Source organism: Impatiens glandulifera, chromosome 2 (genome assembly GCF_907164915.1).
Source record: "Impatiens glandulifera chromosome 2, dImpGla2.1, whole genome shotgun sequence".
Lineage (NCBI taxonomy): Eukaryota > Viridiplantae > Streptophyta > Magnoliopsida > Ericales > Balsaminaceae > Impatiens > Impatiens glandulifera.
In genome coordinates, this window is record NC_061863.1 from 5,428,320 (window position 1) to 5,451,559 (window position 23,240).

The following is a 23,240-nucleotide window of genomic DNA, read 5'->3' on the forward strand; positions in this document are numbered from 1 at the left end:
TTTGTTTGTGGTATAATTAATTATATTAGCATTCCAATTTGGTTACATGTATCAATCTCACTTCCATAGTATTGTTGCAAGAGAAAACACTATGATTTTTGGTAATAGGATGAATTATGATAATGTTTATTTTGTATTTAAAAATTATTAATATAGAGGAAAACTATTTTAGTGTTTGAAATATGACAGGATATACTAGATTTAGGATAAATTTAAGGGTGCAAATAAACTGAATTCGAACTTTGAAAAATATGATTGGTAACTGGGCTTCTGAGGTTCGGAGTTTACTAGTGGAAGACCATAACTCGTTTAGTCGTAATCGTAATTCTATCCGTTATAGGGCTCCGATTTGGTTGAGACTTGAGCGTAATTGCGAAGCAGGAACACATGTCCCCCGAGGGAGCGACAGGAGCCGTTTGGAGCGAGAGGCGGGCCACATTTTTCGTTGGGTTCATATTATGTATGACAAGCTTACGAAAATCAGCTTCCCTTCAAGCTAGCTGAAGGAAGAGTAAGAGTAAGAAGAACCCTTTTACTGCGCTCGCCCCCATAGAAGTCCTGGATTCACAAAATTTAACAAAACTATGATTGGTATTTGAATGGGATTTGAAGCTCAAAATTTTAACTAAAATTTGACTCTATCTCAATTCAAATAAGGTTCTAACTCTTTGGTTTCACTTATTTGAACCTTTGATTTTGAACATTTAATAACACTTCTAGACTGTATATTGAAATAATTAATTCGAGTTCAATTATCATCTAAAGACACATATTAGATTTCCATATGGAGCGGTTAACGAGTAATTGAACAAAATATTTGGGCTTATGTTGGGCTCGATATTATCGATTGGTTGCCTTTTGGAAAGAGCTATTAATTTGAGTTTGAGTGAAGGAAGCTTTACCAATCAAAATATTTGGGCTTATGTTGGGCTCGATATTATCGATTGGTTGCCTTTTGGAAAGAGCTATTAATTTGAGTTTGAGTGAAGGAAGCTTTACCAATCAATAGTTGAGTCTCTTATACTAGGAAATTCAAAGGAAAAGCTTTACCAATCAATAGTTGAGTCTCTTATACTAAGGAAATAATTGAATTGTGAAATAACGATTCTCTATGAATTGCGTGAAAGGAGGATACTTTATCGAATAAAATAGAACCGGCTCAAAAAGTATCGATTGGTTTGCAATCTCAAAATAACCCTATTGAATTACCTCTAAATTTGTTTTAGCTTACTACTTTACTAAATATTTTATGAAGAAATCTTGAGATTAAGTTGGTACATTATCAATAATAATAATTAACATATTTGAAACTCTAATATTAGTCTTTATTTTTATTGTGCTCTCATATTATTTTTAATTAAAAAATATAATAAAAATACTTAATAGTTATATAATATATGATTTAGTTTTACTTTTACATATTTTCTAAGATTTTATATGATCTTGTTAACAACCTGTTTCCCATATATGAAAAAATGATTTTGTAGAGATTTTTATTTTTATGCCATGCCTTTTGTTTTTTGTTACTATCTATCTGGTTAGAGCTTAATCATATTGTTATTTTTTTAATCTTAAATAACATAATAGTTTTTCTTGGTGGTATGAATTTTCTTTTTGTTTCTATTTTCACATGTGCTATGCTTTTGCCTCCTTATATATTTTTTTGTAAGTATTTTCAAAAAGTAGTAAATTAGCTTGAAATTTACTTTTCACTGGTCTGGTTCAGATAGGTATTAATATTAATAAAAATTATATATATATATATATATTTTTAAATAAAAGTTACTTTAATATATAAATTGATTTGATTAATAAAATGAGAAAAAGTAAAATTGTAATGGGTTAGGGTAATTTTTTATTATAAAAGTAATTATTATAAATCACTTCAAACCCAAAGTCATGATAAAAACAAAATAAAACTTTAACTAATAGTCAAATTTGACAAGACTATTTATCAGATATTCTATATGATTACTCTGAATTTTAATTGACCGTCAACAAAATCATTGAAATAACAACTCTATTCTTTCTTTTTTCTTGTAAATCAATCAATCAATACAAAATTACAAATAACATTTTATTTGAAAAAAAGAACTAATATTTAAATTTTATTAATATTAATTCTCTGAACGAAAAGAGTGTATAACCGATTAACCGATCATTTTCCAAAAATAAGAAGAAATTGCAACGGTCATCACACGTGGCCGACAGTTACGCTTCTTGATTATGAACCACCAATCTTCAAATGACATTTCATCATCTTCTTCCCCCATTCCTCCAATTTCCCGACACAACAGAAAATGGCGACACTTACTGTCCCTGCACAGGTCCCTGATGTTAATGAAGATTGTGAGCAGCTCCACAAAGCCTTTTCGGGTAATCTACGAATTACCCGAAAATATAAATAAATATATTGGGTGAAGTATTCGATGATTTTGTTCTTATTTTCATGTTGTTGTTTGTTTTTAATATTGTTTCGTTGTGTTATCATTATATTTGAAACATTTAAAAAATCATGATTGAGTATAATTAGATTGATATTAATAGTGGTTAATTTATCGATTGATTGTAGGATGGGGAACAAATGAAGATCTAATTATAACGATACTTGCTCATAGAAATGCATCTCAACGCAAGGCAATTCGAGAAGCGTATGCTCAAACTAATGGAGGGGATCTTCTTAAAACACTTGACAAAGAACTTACTAGTGACTTTGAGGTCGGTCAATCTTCGGTATTTTTATCTTTGAAGTTTTATGATAAATATTGTTTTGTTTCGTTTAGAGGTTAATATCAATGTGGACGCTTGAACCTATGGAACGAGATGCGGTTTTGGCGAATGAAGCTACGAAAAAATGGAGTGCAGCCGATAGAGTCCTTGTGGAAATATCATGCACAAGATCCATGCATGAGTTACTTATGGCTAAGCAATTTTATCACTCAAAATTTAAGAAATCAATTGAAGAAGATGTTGCTCATCATACAACTGGCGATTTTCGAAAGGTATTTACCTCATTTTAATTTGTTGCAATTATGTTGGAATATTATCTTTGTAGTTTGGATTTTTTTTCTTTTTTCATCGAGTTTTAATTTAGTGATCTTGAAATCACTCTCGTCGTGTCTATTCTTTTGATGGTTATGAAGTTTGTGTTGCCGCTTGTGAGCTCATACCGATATGAAGGAAATGAAGTGGATTCGGGGCTTGCGGAATCGGAGTCTAAGCTTCTTCATGAACATATTTCAAACAAAGAATATGCCCATGATGATATCATTAAGCTCCTAGCCACAAGAAGCAAAGCACAAATTAAGGCAACCTTGAATCACTATAAGGATGACTTTGGACAAGAATTGGACAAGGTATTTCGAGCAAAATCAATCATTTAAACATGTTTTAATTTTCATTCTTAAACCAAGTCGGTTAGACCATCCTTCGATTGTGATGACCTAACACTTAATCCATTTGCTCTTAGTGAAAATCGAATTTAAGACTTTAAAGGTTAAGGTTGTAACAAAAAAAAAATACATTGCCTATAAATCAAATCTCTTTTATACTTAGTGATCTTTCATTTTAACTAAATTTGCTTATAAAGATGAATTGCCTCTTCTTTTCTAGGACTTGGAAATCGATCCCAGTAACGAGTTTTTGGCAATGCTAAGAGCGACAGTCAAGTGTTTAGTATGCCCGGAAAAGTATTTTCAAGAGGTTATTAGTTTGGCAATAAACAAGAAAGGGACAGACGAAGGGGCACTAACTAGAATCGTGGCTACTCGAGCCGAAGTTGATATGAAGATCATAATGGATGAGTATCAACAACACAATGACGGACCTCTCGATCGTGCAATAGCGAAGGACACTCATGGCGATTATGAGAAGATGCTTTTGGCTCTCATTGGACATGATGATGCTTGAGGATATATAATCCCCTATCATCTTATTATTACAATAAAGTTGTGGAATTATTTTGAATTTATTTGTTTTTTTAAAATTAAATTTTGTATTATCATGAGAATTTTAATAACATAAAGTTAAGTTGTTCATTAAACAACTAAATTATCCGTATATTAAGCAATTTTTGTAAATGTTCATAAGTTTATGACATTAGTATTTTATAACACAAAATCTGTTTTCACTGTTTTTTTTTATTATCTATTCATTGTCTTTGTTTTATTTGAAAACAATCTTGTATATGTATTGAGTCAATTAATTTTATTTTTATCTTGAAATATAACACAATTTCAAATTGATAACACAAACCTTTTAACCTTTCAAATTGATTCGTTTAGGACCTCACTAAAGGACTTTTGAGTCAATTAATTTTATTTTTATCTTGAAATATGTTTTTTTATGATATGTTTATGTGGTTTTATGCTTAAACTATTTTTTTTATTTAAAATTACATGGATTATTTTAAAATAACACAATTTTTTTAAAATTCAGTGTAAGCAAATATAATTAGATGAGAGCATTGAAACCGACATGAATGGCTCTATCGTTATACCGACTCAATTCGAACCGAAAACATGAGATATGTCGGTTATATGGTCGGATTTAAGATTTTGATATAAAACAACGATTTATTCAAATAACATTTTTTTTTTCTCGAAAAAGATAAGATTCTATAGCTAATGGAGTATTTATCCAATATCAAAGCTTTTATAAGCAAAACAAACAAGACTTGGAATTTTGTTTGAGATGGTGCAGCTTTATGCCTCAATTTCTGTTTTGGGAGTAAAAGGAGTTGATACTCTTCAAAATATCCTTAATTTGTATCATCATTTCTGGAACTAACAAACCTTTAACGGCTAATTATCATGACAATTGTCCATGTCTTACTTTATCATGTGAAAATGATAGGTAACAAAAAAAAAAATGTTTTTATTATTTGTTTTCTCATTATCATTTATTTGATCTTCTATTATTTGGGTATTAATGGGTAAATTAAAATGATATGTTTAGTTTAAGTGTGAATAAGTTAATTTATTAGGATGGTTTAAGTGTGTGGGACAATTAATCGGAAATTGTGACTATAGAGGGTCATTGATAGTTATCTCGGAAATTAACCGAGTCATAAAAAAATGTCAATAAGTCTTACTTTTTATTGAATTTTCATAATTTTTCATTATAAACGTTCTCTAATTGTGATTATAAAAATTGTTTTAGCTACTGCCAAATTAAACTTTGAGTGCATGTTAGATTAACTCAATCAAATAATAAAGATTTTATTAAAAAAAAAAAATCAAAACTAAGAATCTGCATATTTGCATCATTTTTCAAAACTCTCAAACAAGTTACATATTTGCATCATTTTTTTTTAAAGATATACCATTCTAATTATTAACACAAATAAGAGTTACAAAACTGAAGAATCTGAAAAGGAAACAAATAAAGGTGATAAGAAAAACAATAACTAATAAAAAATAAATACAAAAACTGAAATATGAGTATCAATCAATATTTGTAACCTTTTGATGGGATAGGTAAAAGGTGAAAAAGACCATTTATATTTTAAAAACTTATTATACTAATCTTATCAAATAAGTTTCTCCTGTAAATAAAATTAAATATTCAAAAATTTTAGCGAATAAATTAAATTACTTGAAATAAATAGAAAATATAGGTTAAATTTTTAAAATAATTTTATCAAATATACTCATAATTAATTATAAAAATAAGCTGAATGAATGTAAACATAATCATGTTTAAAGAATTCCCAAATTTTATGTAAGATTATTTGAATAGGGTAAATAAATGTGTTATTTAATTAAATTGACTAAAATATCTTTCTAAGTTACAAAAATTAAGTCTAGTTTGATGTTTTAATTATTAATGGAATGATTTAATGGTATATTCATTTATAAATATATTAATTGATCCGTAATTAATTTTTTTTATTCTTTTTTCTCTTCAATTTTTTTTTGAGAACTATTGATTATTAATACGATAAAACTAAAATAATTCATTACTTTCAATTTATTAAGATTATTTTTAATGAAAATTAAATATAATACTAACATGATCACTAAATCAATATTATAATTCAAACCATTAACTATTACAACTAATATTAAGTAGCAATCTATAAAGATCATTCATAATACAGATACAAAGCATTCTACATCACATATTAAACGACAACATATCAAATGTTACATTCCTTCAATTTCACAACATAAAACGCAACTAAATATCATCATCAAAAAAACGCCTCGATCTCTTACCATGCGCCACCATTAGGGATTTTTTTCCTCCAAAATATGCATACCAAAAATAACTATAGAAACACTTCCTAGTCGACGATCTTCTCATTTCAAGTCTTGGCGCGATTGTGCGAGAAAATCTTCTTGCAATAAGGACTCATACGCAAAGAAGGATATGAATTAACCGCCTTCTTTAAAGAAACATGTACATTACCCTGAAATCGAAACCATTACAAGAATTGAATTGAATTGATATAACAAATAAAACCAAAAACATTTATACACCGAGAATGAACATACATACCTTAGGATTAGTGTTATCGAGTGCAGATCTGATAACATAGTTAGCAAATGGATCCTGCAAAAGCTGATCGAATCGAGGAGCATTCAATAACTCATTGACAATTCTTGGACGGCTATACTCAATGAACTTGAGGCACTTCTCAATGACATGGCTACTGAATTTTTGCGTCGATAGTGCGCAAAAGTTTCCCTCAAACTGCGACATCAAGATGGAAGCAACCGATGGTATTTTCAGCTCTATTACATATTGGACAACGTAATTCCTGTCACGAAAGTTCAGCAGTTTTAGTTTCGAAGTTATTCTTGTTAAAAAAAAGTATATTGTTATTACCCGAAAGCATCTTGTGCAAGTTTAAGCCCATTAGAAGCAACTTTAGCAATCAAATTTTCGCGATCTCTCCCAACCGAATGAGCAATGCAGCGATTCATAACACAACAACCGTGCTGATGAGTTGCTATAGCGACACAAAATCTCTCAGCAGCGCTGAATATAAACTGTCAATAAAGAGTTCATGTGTTAAAGCAAAACAGATAAGCCTATTCAAGACATCTATGAACAATTTCATTCAAACCATTATGAAAAACGAGGAATATACCTTGTTGTCTTCGTAGTTGAACTGTTCGAGACAAAGCTGAATAACATGATTCCCATTTGGGTCCTTAACAAGATCAAGAAAACCAGGTTTGAGTGCCATAATAACTAGAGAAATCTGCTGTCTAGTTTTGATAGTCTCGATCAATTTCTGTACAGCCCGAGTCCTGAAAATAGAACAGATGTTGATTAGTTATGAAGAACAATTGAGATGAAAACGTTGAATTACTACTTACCCATGTGCATTCAAAGAAACTCTGACAAGATCCCCTGGAATTTCAGTTACCATGAGGACAATCTTCAATAGCTGTTCTTCATCGCAGATTTCCAACAGTTTCTGGACTAAATAGTTACCAAAAGGGTCCATCATCAATTCAACAATATGACCGATGATCTCATTAAATAGTATCTGCACACCTTCTTGTGTTTCTTCCCCAAGTCTCCTTTGCAAGAACCTACAACCTTGTTGATCCTTTGCCATAACATATATGTAATTCTGATATTGAACAGGAGAATTCGAATTCGGCAAACAGGAAGAACGATGATGATGATGATGATCAGACAGATTTCCTTCAAGAACAAGGCTATCATCTGATCCATCCATCTTGAAAAGTGTAGAGCATGATGAAGAAGAAGAAGGTTTTGAAATCACTCCATTCTGTCTTCTTAACAGAATGGCTCCTAGATCATTATCATTCTGCAACTGGTAATGACTCCTAGATAGAAAGTCTTTCTGAACCAAATAGGGATTTTCAGTTTGATTTATAGAGAGATTCATAGGATTAGGATTAGGATTGGGATTAGGATTAGAAACGAACGAATTGGCCCTACTGTAAGAACTTTCTCCAAACCTAGTCGAACCATTTCCTACATGCATTTCTCTAAGTTGATTACATAAATCAAACTCATTCAGATCATACCGGTTCTTCATCATTACCGAATACAGAGTCTCATCATTATCGTTGCGGAATCGACCTGATCCTCCTCCTGAGAAATATTCTGATCCATCGAACGAATCAAACTGACGATGATTCATTTGATGATTTAGATTCCAAATCGTCTCGTAATCTCCTCTTCCGCCATCCATGTTTACAACAACACTCTTCCCCTTCTGCACTGGTCTCCCTTGAAACATCATCTATCTCCTATCTATATATATATTACTTGTCATACAATTTAGACGACAATGACTAGAGAAAAATCCAAATTGAAAAACGAAAACGAGAATCTGACCACGACACTACGCAATGTGAATCCAATCCGTATACATCATGTATAATTTGAATTTGAAATGAAACGACATTGGTCGTTCGATGAATACAAGATGACGATCGAGAATGATGAGAGAATACAGAGAGAGGAGAGAGGAGAGAGAGAGAGACTGACAGTGTGGAGAGCTCACGCCATTAAAATGAAGGAGCGAGGTCGCAGCAATATGGAAAAGTTGCAGAAACGGAATACACAGAAGAGAGAGAAAGTGAGAAAGTAGGAAAATGACAGAGATAGACGAATAGAAGGATTTTTTTATAATTATTATTTTCCTATTATTAACTTTCTTTTTATTGTTTCACCTTGTTTTATGTAAGACCTAGTTTCATGAAAACTTATTTGAATTTATCAATCATCAATCATAACATCATTAAAATCCCTTATTATTTTATATTATTTTTCTAATATTTAAATATTAATAAATCAATATATTCTTTAATTTCTTTATATGAGTTGTTGTAACGAAGAATTCCGCTTTTCTGTCGGGATACGATTAATTCAGTCGCAAACTTACTTAACTAATTAATTTAAGAGTGCGGAAACTACTGTTTTAATGAGTTCGAACCAAGACCTCTAAGAAGGCTCAAAATAATTAGGAGAGCGGAAATTGCCGTCTTGATGGCTTCGAACCTAAGACCTTTAAGAAGGCTCAGAATAATCAGGAGAGCGGAAATTACCGTCTTGATGGGTTCGAACTCAAGACCTCTAAGAAGACTCGGAATAACCAGGAGAGCGGAAAATATCGTCTTGATGGGTTCGAACCCAAGACCTCTAAGAAGACTCAGAATAACTAAGAGAGCGGAAATTACCGTCTTGATGGGTTCGAACCCAAAACCTCTAAGAAGGCTCAGAATAATCAGGAGAACGAAAATTACCTGTTTTGATGGGTTCAAACCCAAGACCTCTAAGAAGGCTCAAAATATCTTATTGGGCACATAAGAGGGGATTGATTTCATTGGATTTATTAATTATAGACTTTGTAAAACAAAAAATTTGCATAAACACAATAAATTAAAATAAATATTTCAAATACAAATAATTCTCATTATAAAAAAAATATATTAATAATTATATAACCCATCCTGCTTTTATAATAAATAATCTTATTTTATTTTTTAAATTAGCATTTACTCATATTTTGGTATCAAATCTTAAATTAAAACTGATATCTTAACATAATTAATTACTCTTTTTATATAATATTTTTTTTTAATTTATATATTATTTTTTAAAATTAATTTAGATAAAGTAAAAGAGGAAAGATGCTTTGTTTGAAAATAAAGTTGGATTTGGGTTTAAATCAAAAAATAACATTTTTTAATAAATGTTTTTTTGTTCGATCCCAAGATTTTAGGCTTAAAATGTTTTCAAACAAAATAGTAATTATGGGAGATTATTATATTTAGTGTTGTGGACTTTTTTATTAATTGGAGATTAGTACTTGATTATAAACTTTAGGTTATCTGGTCTATTTTGTATTTTATAAATGTATATTTTTCTTTAATATTTTCACATTAAAGTTGTCATAATTTATGACTATTAATTAATATAAAAATAAATTTACAAGTATATTTATTAAAGTGGATCAAAATTTATTTATTTTAATTATAAAATATAAAGTAAATTGATAAAGAAAAAAAACTAGTGTTATTCAACCACTAATTCTATAATATATTAATTTTGAGTCAAAACAGTATTAATTGATAAGTCATTTTCAAAATAATTTAACCAAACCAAACAATACAAAGGGAAATAAAAACTCATTTTGAAATGAATCACTGACTTCTTTTTATTTCAATAGAAAATAATTACATGAATATTATTCTAAAATATAAAGTGTTTGAAAAGGAGTGAATAATATATATAATTAAAGTATATATCAAATTAATATTTGAATAAATAATTTTAAAAATAAAAAATAAAAAATTTATAACTTTCTCTTTTCAAACTAAAATCTAGTTTTGAATATGAATATTCTCAACAAAGGTATCTAGTAACTTAAAAATAAGAAAGAAACAAAACTAAACCTTCTAATATTTTTTTTTCTTTTTAAATATTTATTCATTGATATTAGACTTGAACTCATTTGTTAAATGTCCAAGTAAGTTTAATATACATTAAGCCTATTTAAATGGTTAATGTTGAGTATATTTAATAGATAATTTGCTCCCATTTATAACTAAATTTTGTTTTATTGATTTAATATGTAACAACTTACCCAAATAAAATTCATTTAGAATAATAACATGAATTAAAGTACCCTTGTCTCCCTAAATCAACCAACACCCATTCTTCCATCAATTTGTCTATTTTTATTTTTATTATTATTATTATTATTAATTTATTATTTTCACTGCTTGTTTGGTGGTTGTTATCCTTTGATGCTTTGTTTTTGTACAGATGTACTATTTTCTACTTTTATATAAAAGTGTATTGTTCTTAGAAAAAAAGAAAAAGACAAACAAGGCATAGCATTATCTATAGACATGTTTGGTTTTATCATTTAAAGCTGATTTTTATATTAGACCTCAAGGAGAGATCTCTTATTTCTGATTTTATTTTTAAATAAGATAAAAAAATGTTTGTTTTCAAAACAAGTTTTTTTTTTAATGAATTGAAAATTAAATTTTATGGTAATTTTTTTATTCCAAACATCTCTTTCAAATTGGATTATATTTATATATGCTGAGTTTTGAAAAATATTTTATGAAAATTGAATACTAGACATATTTGGTAATTTAGATGATATTATATATTAATTAAATTCTTCCAATTTCATATTTTTAAAATTTTATAAATTAGTATTATTTTAACTAACTCATCACTCAACAACAAGATTATGTGTTAAGATTTATGATAGTTCGATTCTCACTTAAAAACAAATTTAAAGTTTCCTATAGTTAAAAATAAAAATAAATTATCACCAATTCTCATCAAAATAAAGATTAAGAAAATTCATGCAATTTAAAATTAATTTTAAGTCAGTAAATATTAAAATTTTCCACTATTCATTACATGCAAGTTATATATATTGATATTAAAGAGAGAAAATCAAATATCCATGTGATTGTTTTTAGATTAATATATTTGAACAAATAAATGGTAATATCTTTATTTTTATGTACATTATTTATACTTAAGATCATATATATATTATTTTATTATAGTTCTTGAAATTTGTTCCATTTTAAGTTTACATATAAAAAATGAAATGTGACATTTTGATATTTTAAGTTGATTCTTTCTATTAAACTATTCAAAGATGGTAATGGGTGAGGTAATTAAGATTGGATTAGGGATGGATCTATGTAGGGGTCCACTCCAAAAAAAAAATCTATTTTTTTTACGGTTAAAATTTGATATTACACCTTAATTTTTTTTAAAATTTCAATAGAATTTATTATTTTGTTTATTTAATTATTAAAAAAATGGTAAAAACTTACCTTTATTTATCCGTTTTATTAATAAAAAAAAATCGGTTTTTATTTTATTCCACTCTAAATTTTCCTATCACCGAATCTTGGGTCCGTCCCTGAATTGGACCACGTGATGAATGAGACTTAATTAAGCTATTATTATTCCATATAAAAGAATTCACATATTGGTTTCACACTAACTTTATTTATCAAAATTTGGCAAAGTAAAGAAGTGGAAAAAATGGAAAGTGGAAATTATTGAGAAAAAATGAGGAATGTAAACTATATAAGTTACATATTAATCATAGACGTGTTAGGAAGTAGTTGAATCGTGTTCTAAGAGTATAACAAAATTAATTTGTATTTTATTTTTTAGTTATTTATTTTAAGATTAATAGAGTGTTATTATAATGATTATTGATTAAATTGTGAAAAAGTTTCATAATTTGCTCTGATTTTTTATTTTATTTTTGTATAGATTGATTTATCATAGTATAGATATTAGTAAATTTTGTGATGAGGTAGAGTTTAATTTTATTTTTTAAAAATATTTTAATTTATAATTTTATTGTTGTATACAATAAAATAGTAAATGACAATTTGTAAAAATAAATTTCACATGAAAAAGGTTCAATTATAATTTTCATATAAATTAATTTCATGTTTTATTTTGAAATTTTTAAATATAATTTTGTTGATTATTGAAATCAAATATCAATTAAAAAAATGTTCTAATATTCTCTAAATTAAGTGTATATATATCTTTTTCAAACTTATATGGAGAAAATGTGAGATTTCATTAAACAAAAACATATAAGATTAAATGACTTCAAAATATAATATCATAACTCACATCGTCATTAATGTTTGAAGGTTCATAATCTGAAAAAATATATAACTTATTATTTATAAAAAAACATTATATTGAGCAATAGCGACAATAATTCATATCGCTGTTGCAGTGTTTTTTAATAGTGAATTTAATTTCTAATATATTAAATATTGAATCAAAACAGTGTTATTTGATTTAGTAATCTCTTAGAAAATACCAAAACAACAAGTACCTTAGCATCTAATTATAGGATTTCTGAGAAAAAAAACTTATGATCTGATAACTAATTTTAAAATAAACTCATTTCTTAAGGAAATGAATCTCTGACTTCTTTTTATTTTTATAGAAAATAATTACACACATTGAATATTATTCTTAAAAATAAAGTGTTTAAAAATGAGTGAAAGTGACTTCAAACAAGAAAAAGCATATTAATTTAAACTAATATTCAAATGAAATAATTTAAAACATAATTAAATAAATTTATAACTTTCTTTTTTCAAACTAAAATCTAATTTTTAATATAAATAGTAGCTTAAATGAAAATAATGGTTCCTAATAAACAATTTAGAAAAATATTTAGTGGGATTTAGACATATTTGGTAATTTAGATGGTATTATATATTATTAATAATTCAAATTTCACATTTTTGAAAATTTAAAAATTACTATTATTTTTAGCTAACACGTAGCTCATAAATAAGATTAGGTGCTAGAAGAGTTCGATAAGTCTGTAATTTTTTTTTTACATAAGATGCTAGCATAATCCCCGATTACGACCTCTAATTCAATACAAGGTGTTCTAAGTGAGAATCAAAATTATGAACCATTTTTATCACTTAAGTTATTTTAACGGGTTAAATTAATTTCGTACGTTTAAAATAAAAAATCAAATTATCACCGCTTCTCAACAAAATAAAAATCAAGAAAATCTATGCAATTTAATATTAATTTTAATTCAGTAATATTATAATTTTCCACTATTCATTAAATGCAAGTAATATATATATATATATATATATATATATATTAAAGAGAACAAAAATTATTTTTCATGTGATTGTTTTTAGATTAATATACTTGAACAAATAAATGATAATATCTTTATATTTTTATATGTACTATTTATACTTAAGATCATATTATATGTTACATTTAATTAAAAATTAATAAAACAATAATAATTTATGACTAACTTATGTGGCAGTTCTATTTAACTTGTGTGTGGATAAATACTTATAAATTATGAATTTATAATCAGAGTTTCTAAGTAAGTTCTTGAGTTCGATTTTTCGCTATATAATAGACTAGAGTTTCTAAGCATTTTTACGTTAAGTTAAGGTTCGATGTAGTAAATGGGCAATTAATGGTGGAGTTGTATAAGATAGGAAACTATCATGTATGGTTAGTAGGAAAGGAATTGAAAAGTTCTCTTGTAACTTAACCCTTAGTTAACATGTTGCTTGATGGACAAGAAATGTAGTTTTCATTCTATTTAATTGGAAATTTAACCTATTTAACATGTTGATCATTGTTTTGACTTTAATGGGGTACAGCTCTTTTCAGTTTTTCCTGTCAATAAATAAAAAAACTCAATTTTTGTTGCATCAGTTTTTTTTTTTAAAAAGTAAGGCTTTATCTAAGTTAGTATATATTTTTTTTTAATGAAAGAAAACTAGTATTATACGGTACAAAATATCATTCTTTTTCATAATAAGTGACTTTTTAGCGACGTCTTAGGTCGACTATTTTCATTGTACCACCTAAATTAATATTATTCCCATATAAAAAAAATTCTAATATTGAATTCACACGACTTTATTTATCAAATTTTGGCAAACTAAAAAGAAGTAACTAAAAATGGAAGTGTAAATTATTGAGAAAAAAATGAGGAAGGTGAATTATATAAGTTACATATTAAGCATAAACGTGTCAACATAAACGTGTCAATAGCGAGGTCGTTGAACTGTGTTTGAAGAGTGTAATAAATTTAATTTGATTTTTTTAGTTGTTTTTTTAAGATTGATAGATGTTATTATAATGTTTATTGAACAATTTGTGAAAAAAATATCATAACCTTTTTTTGTATAGATTGATTTTATTATAGTTTAGGTATATGTAAATTTTGTAATAAATTGAAGTAGTGGTAGAGTTTAATTTTATTATAAGAAAAAATGTTAATTTATAATTTTATTGTTGTATACAATACAGTAGTAGATGACAATGTTTAAAAATAATTTTCACTAAGAAAAAATGTTCAATTATAATTTTCATACTAAATAATTTCATGTTTTATTTTTGAAAATTTTAAATGTACGCAATTTTATGATGATTGTAATCAAATATCAATCAATTTTTTTTTTCTAATATTCCATCAATTAAGTTAAAAAATATATAAGAAATTAAATGACTTCAAAATATAAATATCCTAATACAATAACTCAAGTCCTTGAGTTCAGCTAGGTACTATCATTTAAAAAAAAAAAATCTTATTTCTTATAAAAAAACATTAAATTTTTATCTAAAAATTGTTCTACTCTTTTATCACTTTTTCATGAATGTGCCTATAAACAATAATGAATATTTTCTTTTTACATGTCATCGAAAATTATATTAACATAAATGATGTCTAATAAAATATATTTTAACAATATATATTAATAAGTTTAATAAAATTTATTTTATTGTTTTGTTCAAACTCTTTTTTATTATATATATTTTCACATTATAGTTGTCATAATTATGACTATTAATTAATATAAAAAATAAATTTACATGTATATTTATTAAAGTGGTTCAAAATTTATTTATTTTAATTATAAAATATAAATTAAGTAATTTTATAAATAAAAAAATAGTGTTATTCAACCAGTAATTCTATAATATATTAAATTTTGAATCAAAACAGTATTATTTGATAAGTCATTTTCAAAATAATTAATCTCTTAGAAAATATCAAAACCAAACAAATTTCTGGAAATAAAACTTATTGATCTGATAACTAATTTTAAAATAAAGTCATTTCTTAAGGAATGAATCACTGGCTTTTTTTTTTTATAGAAAATAATTACACAAAATTGAATATTATTCTTAATTAAAGTGTTTGAAAACGAGTGAAGTTTATTAAGAGAAAAAAACATATTAATATATATATGTATATGTATATATATATATATATATATAATTAAGGTATATATATAAGATTTATTCACAATTATAAGTTTAATTAAAGTATCCCTAAATCAACCTACACACATTTCTTCCATCAATTTGTCTATTTTTTTTTTTCTTACAGCTTGTTTGGTAGTATTTATCCTTTTATGCTTTGTTTGTGTCTAGATGTTCTTAGAAAAAAAATAAAAGACAAACAAGGCATAAGCATTATCTATTAGACATGTTTGGTTTTATCATTTAAACTTTAAAGATGATTTTTAAATTAGTCCTCAAGATTTGACCTCTTATTTTCTGATGTTTAAAAATAAATGAGATAAAAAATTATATATTTTTTTAATAAATGTGAAAACTTAAATTCATTATCATGAGAGGAACATTGAGTTTTTGTTCTTTACCACTTAGTTATTTGTCATATGATCAAGAATTGAAAATTAAATTTTATGATAATTTTTTTACTCCAAACATTCCTTTCAAATTGGATTATATATATATATATATATATATATACCCTAAACCCTATATATATATATATTGAATTTTTTTAAAGAAAAAAATAATTGTGAAAATAGGATAGTAGACATATTTGATAATATATTATATTAAATTATTTAAATGTTAGATTTTTAAAACATTGTAAATTAGTGTTCTTTTAACTAATCCATTACAATAATCAAAGAGTATGAGTTTGATTCTCACTTAAATATTTTTAAATTAAAGCGAAAGATTATTACTCTATCATCGTATTAATTTCTACCCATAAAAACTAAACTTTCACCCCTATAAGCAAAATATAGATCTAAAATATCCATGTAATTTTTAAATTAATTTTAATTCAGTAAATAATATAATTTTCCACTATTCATTAAATGCAAGTAATCATATATATTGATACTAAAGAAGGAAAATCAAATTTTCATGTGATTGTTTTGAGTTTAATACACTTGTACAAATAGATGTTAATATCTTTATTTTTTACATGTCCTATTTATACTAATTAAGATCATATTATATGTTAAATTTCATTAAAAAACTAGTAAAATAATAATAATTTATGTGTAACATTATATATAAATAGGCTTTCACCATCTAATTAATTAATATGTGGATAAATACTTATAAATAAGGCTTTCATTTTCTTTGGATAAAGTAAGGTAAAGCTAAGCTAGTATTATTCCCATAGAAAATAACTCAAATATTGTGTTCACACTGACTTTTTTACCAAATTTTGGCAAAGAAAAAAAGGTGACTAAAAATGGAAAGTGGAAATTATTGAGAAAAAATGGCGATGGTTAACTATTTAAGTTTGATATTAATCCTAAAAGCTAGACGTCGAAATACTTAATAGAGACTTCGTTGACCCGTGTTCTAAGAATGTAACAAATTTAATATGTATTTCGTTTATGAGTTGTTTTATAAGATTGACAGAGTGTTATTATAATGTTTATTGATTGACTCATAATTTTATCGACAAATTGTAGTAACTCACGTTCTCATTATGAAGAGCCGAGTCTTCACGTCTAGATCATTTAAAAAAATCTCATAATCTAAAAATTATAATTTCTTGTGAAAAAAAAATTAAATTCTTATCAAAAAGACATTAAAAATTGATAAATGTTGTAAGTCATATATAATGTATCAAAAAAAACCCTACCTTCAATAATGATAAACAAACATGAATCATTTCTTTTAATATATCATCCACAATTATATTATTGTAAATGATATTCCACAAACAAAAAAATATTTAATGAAAGAGTTCATATCCTTATATCATTAACTTTCAAGTGATGTTCCACGAAAAGAGAAAAAAAATCGTCAAATATTCACCGTGTTTAACAAGTTTAGTATAAACACTTGCGAAGAAAATAAATGATATAGAATATCTAGAACGTGCAAAGTTACATAATGCAAAATTCTTTCTTCTTCTTTTACTTTCTACATTCCATTTCAATCCCTACACACTAATTCTAACTTGGCAATTCATTTTTCCATTTAAGGAATTAGAAGTGACCATTATTATTCTTCCTCTTTACTTTCATAAACCATATGCATTGAATCATAATGCAGCCTCTATCAGTTACTTTAATTTAGCTTGTTTTCAAAAAAATTATTGATATCGGTTTATGAGCTTTCAGAATCGTATCATTTTTAATCGTATTCAAATCTTCTTACTTTTAATTTTATCCAAAAATATAAATGTAAATATCTAAATTTGTCTAATTATACTCCCACTCAAGATATCTTATAATAATTCAACAACAAATTAAATAAAATCTCAAAGATTAAGTTCACATTAGAAAATTATAAGTTTAAGGAGAAAAATAATACTATGTAAAACAATTTTAATATTTTATTTTTTAAAATTATCAAGATCCTTGCAATTAAAGTTTGGACGAGTTATAGAAACTATGTTATTCATATTAAGAAATTACGCAAATGTGAAACGAGAAATAAGTATATGAAATTTTAAAGTGCGGGAAATATTTAAAATAAATATATAAAAAAAATAACTATCCAAGTGTATTATTTCTAAGATATGGACTAGGATTAGATAAATAAACGGTCAATGGGTCAAACTAACTTTCTTCTTTTTTTTCAAAAATTGACACTTATGAATTTTATTATATATACTTGTCAAATTAAGCCAAATGCGTCAAGTTTAATTACTATTATATAATAAAACACCCGTAACTAGGCTTTTTTTTAAGTAGTATTTTATTGATAACATAATTAAAATTTGAAAACTCATCAAAAATTAAAAAGCTAAACCTTTCCCTTATTCTTTTTAATAATTTCACTTTAATACATTTTAAAATTGTTAATATTAAAAAACAAACTACTCTTATCTTGTAATATTTTATAGATCATCTAAAACAAATTCAAAGTGAAATTAATGGAGAGATTGAAGAAAAAGTGAGAAATTATCAAAATGATGTAAACAAATTAATTTGTCATAAATTTTCATCACAACTTTCTCAAAACTTAATAATATTTTTTCTTTCAAGACAAAACTATCTCATCTAAATCACCCACTCAAATTTTATAAATATTTATAAACAAAGTTAATAACTGGTCTTCTATTACAATAATTTAAGATTTTGTAAATTTATCACCCAAATGGAGGTTTATCATTTTATCATTACCCAACATCATGCAGATTGCAGAAGAGAACCTCCCAATTTATTTCCGGATAGAATAAATAAACAAAAGAAGCGTTAACGAGTGTGTTTACAAGTACGATAATTGATTCGACGAATCAAGAACACCTGAATTACAACTAGAATAGTCGTTTCATTAACAGAATAACTGAAAAGCAATAATCCAAAAAAAAAGAAGACAAATGGTCGGTTGGTTGGTTAGTAGCTAACACAAATCAAACCAAGGCAATGCTGCTGCCACCACCAGGTGGTTTACGAACCCCACCAAAGTAGTCGCGAGCTTCAACTTTACCGTCTGAGAAGATATCGCTTCCATTCATCTCACGAAGCTTAGCAGAACTTATTGGCCTTTCGTTATGCGTTTGAACTGTTGCTGCATCTCCCTTAATCTGATCGGATTTTGGGGCTGGTTTTTTAGCTGATTTCACCGCGATAGGTTCGCCTCCGCCAAACAGGTTGTTTGTCTGCTGCCCTCCAGCAGGCTATATAAACATTAATCAGCCATGTTTCAGTTTAAAAAAATTATAACATAATTGCTCCTAACCTATAAGAAAAAATTCGAAAATACTTAAATTTGATTATTATGTAGACATGATGAGAAAACTATTGATCATATCTTCTCTATAATTTGAATGTCACAAGTAACATGAATGCATGATGATGCTTAAGAGGAGATCCTAAGGTTTGGAGTTGAAACAAGGTATAGATTGTTGCTATCATTGTATCTCTTTGTTTTTCGAGAAAAAACAAAAGATGGTTCAAAGCCATATTTTCAAATAACTCATTATCTAATAATCTAACATCACATTTTTCAAATCACTAATAAAAATACTTTTACGGTTATTTGAATATAAATGAGTTATTATTAATCCACCATACTAACTCAAATTAAAAGAGTATTGCCTAAGTAATGTCAGCAGATTGATAAGAAATGATGATCAGATTCGAAAGGTTATCCTCTAATATTGCCATTTACAAAGGAGGAATACAATGGATTGTATAAGACCATTTTTCTAGGTTTTCGGGGTGATGGGTTTGAAAGGGAAATGGATAGGAATTAGGAATAAGAACAAGTGAGCAGGTTATTTCAGTTTTCTCCTTTAAAAACATTGATGTATAAATTTGTCTATTTAGGATCAACCTATTAGATAGACAAATCATGCATTATAACAAAATTGGACTCAAACTAAAAGAACAAAGAAAACATTTAAAGAACAAAACAAGTAAAGTTGAATACACTTACATTGGACACTTTGACAGATGTTCTTATATTGCGGGGTGCAGATTCTCCAATTTCTATAGTCTCTCTGAGGGCGAGTGCTCGAGCAGCGACTGGTCGAGGAAGAATTTCAGGAGGAGGTGCAAAGATATCATGTCCACTAAGTTCCTTATATTTGGCATCTGAAAATTGTTTTTTACAATTTGAGTCACAATCACTTTCTAGACTTCCACTCAGTTCTCGCTGCTTTGCTACCTCAGGCGCTGTAGCAGGTTTCTTGGGAGAAACTGTTTCCACTTCACCAAATGAAATGTGACTAATTCCAGCAGCAGCTTGCTGATAATAGTTATAATAATAATTACAACCAGTATTAATAGTATTATTCTATTGAAATTGCAAAGAAACTGAACAAAAATATTCATCAATCATGTTACCTGATACATTCTTAGTCCTGTTTTGTTACTTGGTGCGTGATCTGCATCAGATTCAGCAGTGCCATTTTTTGCTGCAAAAATGCCACTGCCAGTCATATCTTTCATTTTATAGCCTGAACAAGGTTTCCTGAAATTGTCAAGAGCAGGTCAATTTAGCACTTAAGTTTGAGAATCATGTCAATGTCAACTACTTTATCCACAACAAATTGTTTTATGCTTTTACATGTGACTATGTTTCCCAATCAAAGGTATAATCCCCGAAGGTACATCTCAGAATTTTGAATATTGCGTTTGTGTGATCTTCAGTTGGGAAATTAATTCCTTTTGGTATAAACCTCTAAACCTCTAACTGGCAATGACAAAATCTAGATCACAGTCCATAAATTTGCCTCAGTCACAACATTACTTCCAATTTTTTTTTTGGTGATTTCCAATTTGATCGTAATTGTGACAAAAATACTAATTTTCAAATGAACTCAATATAGTAACTCAACAAACTAACAACAAATCCAGTGTTTGATCGGGTATGAAACAAATAAAGAAGTCACCCTAAAAGGCGTTGGTATCTCCCAATGTCTTCATCATTACTTGTTCCAGGTTTGTATAAAGGATCCATTGGTTTGCATCCAAAGAATGTTCAATTGTTTTAGCAAATCTAAATTGTATTTGCATCAACACAAAGAAATACCTTGAACAATCCCATGCCAACAAAAAAATTGAGTAATACAAGATATTTAGTATAAAATTCTTCAGAGATGAAAAGTTTTAGTGTTGTGATGACGATGAAGTCATCCAATATACATTCATGATAGTGAGTTTCTTCACAAATATAGTGCGATCAGCTTGGCATTGGGATCCAAGATTGATCTTAGCGGTAGTGAAAATTTTAAACCATTCACTAACTAAGAGATTGCATGAACCCATACAAAGATTTTTGGAATCCAGATTAGCTTTTAACCTGAACAAGAATTCAAAGGTCTGTTTATGATCACTCTGCTTATTGGGAAGCAACTGTAGTCAATAGAAGAGATGTAAATACCTAGAGGAATTGGAAAGTCACAGAAGTATGGCATTTTGGAAGTAACAGAAAATTCAAGCAAATAAAATGGAATGAAAGGAAGTATCTTTTATAACTTGGAAATTGTGAAAAACCTTTCAAATGGTCATTAATTTTGGTTCAAATTACTACCATCAAAGGGTAAGTGTAAAGATTTTGGCATTAATTGCTTTCTAACTTCAATTAATTCCAACCAAAGAAGGAAATAGGTTAGGTTGACTGTTGGTAAGTATATAATAGTTCAAGTATCAATATTCTACAGGACATGAGATTTATGCCAAACAATCAATTCTTCCATAAAAAAAAATTTGGGTCAAACTTCCATGAATAATTCATAAAATTAAAACAAAATATCTTAATTTTATATAAATATCAAATACAAGTACATTTTGATAAATTGACCCAAATAATACACATCTTCATTATTAGATTTTTTTTCCAAATAATCAATCAGTTAATTTAAGTGAAAATAGTCTTACTAAAAGATCAAAAGTTTCATATTTGATTTCACTAAGAACCCTCTAAGTTTAAACAGATTATCATAAATTAAAAAAAAAAAATATCTAATTGAACCCAAATTTATAGGCAGATAAGTTATTTTGACTTCAACTAATAATAATAATCTATATTATTAGCAAAAATTTATAAATATATTTGAATTAAAGATATGTTAGGATTTATAACTTGAATCCACAAAAAAAAACAAGTGTATGAATCCAAATCCAAATCTAAACCTAATTTTGAAGCTTCGCATTCCATAAAGAGTTCTTAATAAGAGGAAATTGGCTAGATCTGAACATGTGAGAAAAGAAAGAACAACAATGCGAAATGGTTCAATGTAAAGCCGAAACTAAGAAATGATCAAAACGAAAGATAGAAATAAGTTTATATTCAGATCTGTTACCTCTTATTCAAACTCTCAACTTCTTCATCAGTTACCTGACCTCCAAATACAACTTTACTAATCCCATCGGATGGCTGTCATTTTCATCAAACGGAAACAGTTCAATTGAAATCGAGTATAAACATAGAAGCAATAACAAAGAAGATTAGCTAACCTGATGAGAACGAGTCGACGAACGCTGTCTGGAGGAGACGACGGTCGGTGAATCGGCTTGAGGTTTCTCCGACCAGGTAAGTAGATCTGAGGTGGATGCGTTAGGTTTCCTTACCGGAGTTGATCTATCCATTACTGATTACTAGAAACTAGATGAATCAAATGGAAATCGAAGAACAATCTTTCTAGCTAAGAAGAAATACAAAAAGAGGATAGGGAGAAGAGAGAGAAAGAGAGAGAGAGAGAGAGAGAGTATTGGATTACTCACTATTTTGAATTTTAATTCCGCCCCAAAAATCTCTATTATCTAAATAAATTATTTTTTAAATTAAATATTAATATGACATGGTCATATTTGTGGGGATTTTATGATAAATTTAAATTTATTCTTAATATGTCATGATTTGTTTTTTAAATAATTTTTATCATTTTCAAAATAAATAAAATATTTTAAAAAAAAAATAAACAAAATCAAATAAAAAAAATATCAATTTCAAATTTAAAAAACTAGCTTGAATTCTACCGTCATAAT

At 27.0% G+C, this 23,240-nt stretch overlaps 3 protein-coding genes across 3 annotated transcripts; 1 reads left to right on the plus strand and 2 right to left on the minus strand.

The window, feature by feature from the left end:
* Nucleotides 1-2,300: 2,300 nt before the first annotated feature.
* On the plus strand, nucleotides 2,301-3,909 carry LOC124927846 (annexin Gh1-like). The gene is made up of 5 exons (XM_047468329.1): nucleotides 2,301-2,376; nucleotides 2,573-2,718; nucleotides 2,784-3,002; nucleotides 3,144-3,356; nucleotides 3,613-3,909. The coding sequence occupies exons 1-5, from the start codon at nucleotides 2,301-2,303 to the stop codon at nucleotides 3,907-3,909; spliced, it is 951 nt and encodes a 316-aa protein (XP_047324285.1).
* A 2,388-nt stretch (nucleotides 3,910-6,297) lies between these two features.
* On the minus strand, nucleotides 6,298-8,230 carry LOC124924217 (putative pumilio homolog 7, chloroplastic). The gene is made up of 5 exons (XM_047464283.1): nucleotides 7,329-8,230; nucleotides 7,097-7,259; nucleotides 6,832-6,995; nucleotides 6,502-6,763; nucleotides 6,298-6,412 (listed from the first exon to the last, which is right to left on the minus strand). Exons 1-5 carry the CDS (start codon nucleotides 8,228-8,230, stop codon nucleotides 6,308-6,310), a joined length of 1,596 nt encoding a protein of 531 aa, XP_047320239.1. The 3' UTR covers nucleotides 6,298-6,307.
* A 10,711-nt stretch (nucleotides 8,231-18,941) lies between these two features.
* On the minus strand, nucleotides 18,942-22,979 carry LOC124927832. The gene is made up of 5 exons (XM_047468316.1): nucleotides 22,710-22,979; nucleotides 22,556-22,629; nucleotides 20,595-20,721; nucleotides 20,185-20,496; nucleotides 18,942-19,423 (listed from the first exon to the last, which is right to left on the minus strand). Exons 1-5 carry the CDS (start codon nucleotides 22,839-22,841, stop codon nucleotides 19,157-19,159), a joined length of 912 nt encoding a protein of 303 aa, XP_047324272.1. The 5' UTR covers nucleotides 22,842-22,979; the 3' UTR covers nucleotides 18,942-19,156.
* Between the last annotated feature and the right edge of the window lie 261 nt (nucleotides 22,980-23,240).

Coding starts and splice junctions, on each gene's coding strand:
- LOC124927846 (XM_047468329.1), top strand. CDS start 2,301: ATGGCGACACTTACTGTCCCTGCACAGGTCCCTGATGTTAATGAAGAT. Junction 2,377..2,572: donor GCTCCACAAAGCCTTTTCGG/GTAATCTACGAA, acceptor GATTGATTGTAG/GATGGGGAACAAATGAAGAT. Junction 3,003..3,143: donor CAACTGGCGATTTTCGAAAG/GTATTTACCTCA, acceptor ATGGTTATGAAG/TTTGTGTTGCCGCTTGTGAG.
- LOC124924217 (XM_047464283.1), bottom strand. CDS start 8,230: ATGATGTTTCAAGGGAGACCAGTGCAGAAGGGGAAGAGTGTTGTTGTA. Junction 7,260..7,328: donor GTTTCTTTGAATGCACATGG/GTAAGTAGTAAT, acceptor TTCTATTTTCAG/GACTCGGGCTGTACAGAAAT. Junction 6,413..6,501: donor TCGATAACACTAATCCTAAG/GTATGTATGTTC, acceptor TTTCGATTTCAG/GGTAATGTACATGTTTCTTT.
- LOC124927832 (XM_047468316.1), bottom strand. CDS start 22,841: ATGGATAGATCAACTCCGGTAAGGAAACCTAACGCATCCACCTCAGAT. Junction 20,497..20,594: donor CAGGACTAAGAATGTATCAG/GTAACATGATTG, acceptor AACTATTATCAG/CAAGCTGCTGCTGGAATTAG. Junction 19,424..20,184: donor CATCTGTCAAAGTGTCCAAT/GTAAGTGTATTC, acceptor ATGTTTATATAG/CCTGCTGGAGGGCAGCAGAC.